General features: G+C 40.3%; 1 protein-coding gene across 1 annotated transcript; it reads right to left on the reverse strand.

Moving 5' to 3' along the window:
• Positions 1-263: 263 nt before the first annotated feature.
• tm2d2 (TM2 domain containing 2) lies at positions 264-5,733 on the reverse strand. Its single transcript, XM_036527134.1, has 4 exons — positions 5,143-5,733; positions 4,839-4,926; positions 3,200-3,315; positions 264-2,361 (listed from the first exon to the last, which is right to left on the reverse strand). Exons 1-4 carry the CDS (start codon positions 5,397-5,399, stop codon positions 2,148-2,150), a joined length of 675 nt encoding a protein of 224 aa, XP_036383027.1. The 5' UTR covers positions 5,400-5,733; the 3' UTR covers positions 264-2,147.
• Positions 5,734-6,263: the final 530 nt, after the last annotated feature.

Below are 6,263 nucleotides of genomic sequence, written 5' to 3' on the forward strand. Positions count from 1 at the left end.
GTATCAAGCTCTGTCAGGCCTTGCCGTTTACTGTTGTAAGGTCCTAATATTGTCTTCTTCGATTTAAATCAAATTAAAAATGAGGTTTAATTGCTGAATCCAGTTCTTATTTGATTGCAGTTGCACAATATGGTAGGCACAATACTGACCAGTTATTCTGACAACTAGGATTTTGAGTGAACTCAGATGTGCAGATTGGGAAGATACTTTCAGATAAGTGAAAAGAGGAATGAATGCATAAAATGAAACATATCTGTGGGTATGTGAATTTATTACTGTATTTATTTCTCTAGATAATCCAGAAAAAGTATCATTTGAAATCAATTTGCAAAGGTTCGTTTTGTTAGCTAAAAAAGCAACAATCTGTGCAATAACAAAAACATTTGTATGGACAAAATCATTTTCAATGTCTCCTCGCTTTACAGAGGACAAACCTTATATTCACAACCTCTTTACAACATAAAACCTGTACAAAATTAAACACTGAAAATCTGAAATTATACTCTATGGGCTCTGAGTCAGTGTACACAAAGCAACAGTCCTTTTTCAGCACGTGGCTTCACTGGTAATAATGGGAACAAGACAGACTCAGAGGTACAGTACAGAATTTGCTCCCAAAGACCTAAACATTCATCCATCTTTCCAAACATGAACCTCCTTCAAACAGTTATGAAAGTTCACCAAAACTTTACATTTCATATGAAATAAGATATTTTTACAATTTTAAGGTTAACGGTCTAGTTGAACCCAAGGTCAACATTTCCATCCTGCCATCCCACCTACAGTGTGGATTAAACAATTTTGTTTGCTACTGTCGGGCTTCTAATATACAGTGCATATCTCTGAACATTATAAACACAAAGTTTAATCAACATTATATATATATGTACACACAAGAATGTCCTTCCACAGAATTGGTCAGACAGTATCATGGACAAACACATTACATGTTCAGGCAGCAGAGGGGAGCACTGGAGTTGGGTCATAAAGAACAAACCACACCATCTGCAAACCAGTGTTTATTCTGAGTGTCTTCCAACCCCCCGTGCAAGTCGCTTCATCTCTGTCAGCGTGGTTGGCACAAACACAGACTCACTAATTTGACTACAGAGAAAGAGCAGGGGCACAGCAGTCAGGCGTCTCATATATCAGTTTTCTGTTCTGTACAATAAGGTTGAAGCTGTCAATCATATGGTGAGAACTGTGTACACCATGAAGTAGAGTAAAACAGACATTTGTGTTGTTTTAGTCTAAGGTGATCATGACAGCACAGAGAGCAATCGCAAAGACAAGAACCAGTTTCCAGATGCCATTCCCCTGACATGTTACATGTAGTTCCCTCATTCACATTACAGTATCAGTCTGTGTTTTTATGCCAGTGCCTGTATGCATTAACCTAAATCCTGATACCATCAATATCCATTATCAAAGGATCAACACAGTAATGCATGAGGTGGGGGCAGTCTGTTTCAGACAGCACAGCCAAGTTCCACAATCTTTATCATGTCCATCAAAGGATACAGGATATGCAAATAAACACAATGCATACAGTACTCTTTCTTCAGTCTAACTACCATGCATTTTGCTTTTGACTAACTCTGTGCAACAAAATTATTTAAGCAAGTGTTTTTCCATTTTTTACACAATGCTTGCCAGTCACTCAGATTAGGGATGTGATTTCTGTTAATGTGACATTAGAATATTGTTTGATTCCCAAGTTCAAATATTTGAATCACTGAAACCCACTTTTTCCCTACTTTTGACCAGCATGACACTGCTTCTGTGGAGATCTGTATTCACACTTTCAGGCAGGAGAATTCAAGAAAATGAATGGTGATTTTTCTAAGTTCTTGGGCTCTCACTAAAAATGATGTTTTACTAATTGACAAGCACTTGAATACAGGTCTAAGTAGACGTTTTGTGATCTCGGGTGATTATTGGAATAATCCAATATTCAATCTCAGCCTGAATTCAGACTGAATGAAATGAAAGAAAAATGTCCTACAAGAAGCCAAACAACAAAAATGTAGTGCTTGCTTAAACTTGTTGCTCAAAGTTAACAAGGTATTTTGAGGTTAGACTGAAAACAGGCCATAAGTACCCAAACAGCACTTAATCCCCTCCCTCCTACCCCTGCGGGCCTCCGCTCAGTAGAAAGTGCACCAGTTGCTGCCATCGCTGGGCATCAGCCCTCCGGTGATGAGCAGAATCAGGTCCACAAACCACCAGATGCCCAGTCCTCCCAGCGTGAGCAGCTTTCCCACCGCCGTGCCGGTGTGTCCCAGGCAGAAGCGATCCACCCCGAAACAGCCGAGGAAAAAGGAATACAGCAGTGTGGTTATGAAGTAGTGTCCGGTGTACCTGCAAACAGAAGTACGCAGCATCGCTGTGAGAAGGGGGGGGGGGGGGGGGGGGGGCAAGGATACTGCAAGGATCTCTCTCACACACAAATACAAATACAAACACAAACACACACACACACACACAAACACACACACACACACACACAAACACAAACACAAACACACACACACACACACACACACACACACACACACACACACACACACACAGCACCAAAAAACAATAAGGCCACCTCAAGGCTGCAATGTTGAAGGAAGTAAAACAATGTGTTAGCTTCACCTGTTTTCACACAGATCCTGTGTGAACAGTGACACTGAATCCCAACAAATTAAAGTGTGCTCATTTATGCAAAGACAAGTAGACACAGGGAACAAAAACGTTCAGTTATTCAAATTATTCTCTTGTAGTATCATATTTAACATGTATAAAACATTACTGCCAATACAGGAATAAATCTTTTCTGCAAAATGAACAAAAGAGAAAACACACCTCAGGTTGTATTCATACTAATTTGTAAATATTGCCCTCTAGTGGCTTGCAATTTTTGGTTATTTATTGTACAGAAACTGCAGAACTGAAATATTACAATAATGAGCAAAAAATAAAACCAGGGCATAGACAATGGGTCTTAAACTAATAAAACACTTTCTAATGTTAAATGCAACTCACTGACTCACACATATAACACTTAGCCTTCCACCACGGTTTCTAATTCAATACCGAGAGACAGTGGACATTCCTAGCTACTAGGAGGAAGCTAGGGAGGGAGCTGGAGAGGGAGGGAGGGAGAAACAATATATACAGGCATGCAACATTTGTGATGTGTTCAACTTACTTAATACACGGCTCGTTCCCTCTCAGAAACTCTCGAGGCCCAGAACACTCGATACCCTCCAACGCAGTGCAAATCACTGGCGTGTGGTTTACATCCTTGTGTGCCTGGCCACCAAACTGAGAGACACATTCCACTGTAAGCTTTATTAAAATGAACAGCAACTAAAAATACAAGGTTTTAATATGACGCACCATTTTGTGAAAGATTAGGTTTCTATACACTAGCGAGATTGTCAGAATGTTTTATTATGTGTGGGAGTGACGAGGTCAATAAATGCAGGATGGCTTGAAACATGACTTCGGAGAATCTAGTAATGAGGCAACATTACCATATCATAGTCAAAATAAAAACAACTTTAGCTTTAAGCATGTTAACAATTGATCATATGTCCAAGAATATGATACTGGAAAAAATAAATAAGGAATAAATACGCTTTCTTCAATATGCTGCCTAGACTAGGTCTTTTATGAGAGAAGCTTTTTGTTTTGACACCAGATACACAGGCCACTCTATATGTCAGTGTCTGTATTATTATTATTTTTTTTATGAAGAAAAAGTTTAAGCACAAAACAAGAGCAAACAATAGAAATCATTCATTCCTTAATACACACAAGATGCCACTGAGAGGCCTTGGATTTAACAGAGAAAACTACTTCACACGACACATTACACTAACAACCACCACACACAATATAGCAAACGAATTCTAAATTTCTAAAACTCAACTCTTAATTTTCCAAACAAAGCAGACATCTGTCTCCCATCACCGTGAAACATTAACATGTCAGGGCTTGGTGTTGTGCAGGCACACAATGCAAAAAGTGCAGTACAACTCTCAATAAAACACTGCAAAAGTGGGATGTTTGCCAAGTGTGTGAGATCATCAAAAAGCCAAGCTGTAGTACAGGTGCAACCAGCAACCTTTAGTCTACATTTTATGGCCTGTGTACATTCTTCCCCCAGCATCCCTTCTTTGTTTTGACTCCACTGACTGCATGTATGGCCATGCATTCAGCAGCACCTCAGGGACAGATGTTAGCTGCTTCAAGTGGGTGCTCATGCAATTATTGAACACACAATATGTAAAGCACGCTGACATTGTAAACTTTGTGTAATACCAAACTACATTTACATTTATTCGATTGGCAGATGCTTTCATCCAAGCAACTTACAAGTAAGGTAGAGTACAACACAAGCAAAAAGCCAACAATATTAGAAGCGCAGTATGACCATGTTTCAATAGGTGGTCAAGCAAATTACACAAATCACCATGAAATATCTGCATAATTTTGTATTTTTTCCAGAACCATACCAATGATACATTTAAGTAGTTCCCCTAAATATGTGTGAGTGACAGCTGGCTTCCTTGCAAGAAACGGTTCATATCGACTGAAAAGATGGTATCCAAAAAGTTGCCTAACAGTGATAATAATTCAATATTAAGATCTGTCTCCCTACAGTTCAGAGAGCCATCTTTTTATTGTATGGTACTTTTGTGTTGTTGTGCATCATTCCTTCATGTGCCGGTATTCAGGCCATGTTTGATAGTTGTGCCACAATTATAGGAGAACTGAGGATTAGAGCTACAGTGAACAGCACCGCTTTGGGGAAAGTGAACAAAAGAAGCGAATACACTTGCCTTCACGCAACCGTGTCCCAGTTCCTGAGAGGCCGTCATATTCCCCGCGTGGTCGACAGGTTCTTGGCAATATATAAATTCCTCTGGCCTTTAAGTCATAAAAGGGAGATATACAATATAATTTTACTAACGGTGGCTATACAACCACATATTAACTTTGAACAGAAAGTATGTGAAGGTATATGCGTTGCTGGCTGAAATTATGACCGTGAATGCACACAAGTGATAAACTGTATAAATATTTATTATGGCGAACTAGCCACAGAATACTAGCTAACACAGCGCGGCTGCGATGGTAACTTACAGATAGCTACAGAGGACAACTGGCGACGGGGGTCTGTATTCCAAGGCGTTGGGGTGAGACTCGCTCACGTTGTCGGCTGGCGAGATATTATTTGTTCCGTTTTCCTGGTCGCCGAGTGCGGCTGTGCCAACTCGGATTACAGGTGTACTTGTCGCATTCTGCGAATGGATCCCTTCCAGACATTGCAACAAGACGACGGTCAGAAGCAAAAGAATCTGTCCGCACAGTAAAATGTAGCTAAACGAAACCCGAAGCATTTTAAACTTTGACGTTAGATGGGCAAGCAACTCAAAAAAGTTATAGTTAGCGGGCTTTCGCTACATGTTCGTGGCGCAGAACGGTACAGCGTCTACTGCTTATCTTTTGGATTTTCGCTAGCTGGCTAGCTTGCAATCTCCTGTGCTGGACAGGAAAAAACGGACATTATCACCCACGCGCTAGACAGCTGCTACATTTCACATATGCTTCTGCTAACTTTTGTATCTCCGAGGCGCCCGATGTATGACCGTTAAAACATAAAAAGCAAACCTAACTTAAACCTAGTTCATGGGCGATATATACCACTCTTATTGTCATCGTCGCCCATTTTGGATCGAGTGCAGGATATGACGTAGATAGACGGCCGCGAGAGAAGGAAGCGCTTCAGTTTTGTTGTACGTCAGATACGGAGGGGCATGTGATTTTTATGCGGGCGACTGATAATGACAAAATGGTGTTTGTTATATTGAAAAAACCGCTTTCAGCGTACAAAAGGCAAGACATTATAAATCGCTAATAAATTGCCTTAAAAAGCAGTGTGTTGTAGGATTGTAATCGAAAGTTTGCTGGTTCGATTCCCTGCTGGGGCACTGCTGTTGTACCCTTGGGCAAGGTACTTAACCCACAATTGCCTCAGTAAATATCCAGCTGTGTAAGTGGATAAAATTGTGACCTATGTAAGTCGCTTTGGATAAGCGTGTCTGCTAAATGGCAATAATGCAGTGTAAAAACTGAAACAGCACTATTCCCAGTAGCCCTCAATGTTTTCAAAACTACGGACACGCTGAAACACCATGCATTGTCTCCCTTTTGAAGATATGCTTACCATGTTGAAACCAATCAAAAGACCACATAACGTAAGA

This window comes from Megalops cyprinoides, chromosome 4 (genome assembly GCF_013368585.1).
Source record: "Megalops cyprinoides isolate fMegCyp1 chromosome 4, fMegCyp1.pri, whole genome shotgun sequence".
NCBI classification, from domain to species: domain Eukaryota; kingdom Metazoa; phylum Chordata; class Actinopteri; order Elopiformes; family Megalopidae; genus Megalops; species Megalops cyprinoides.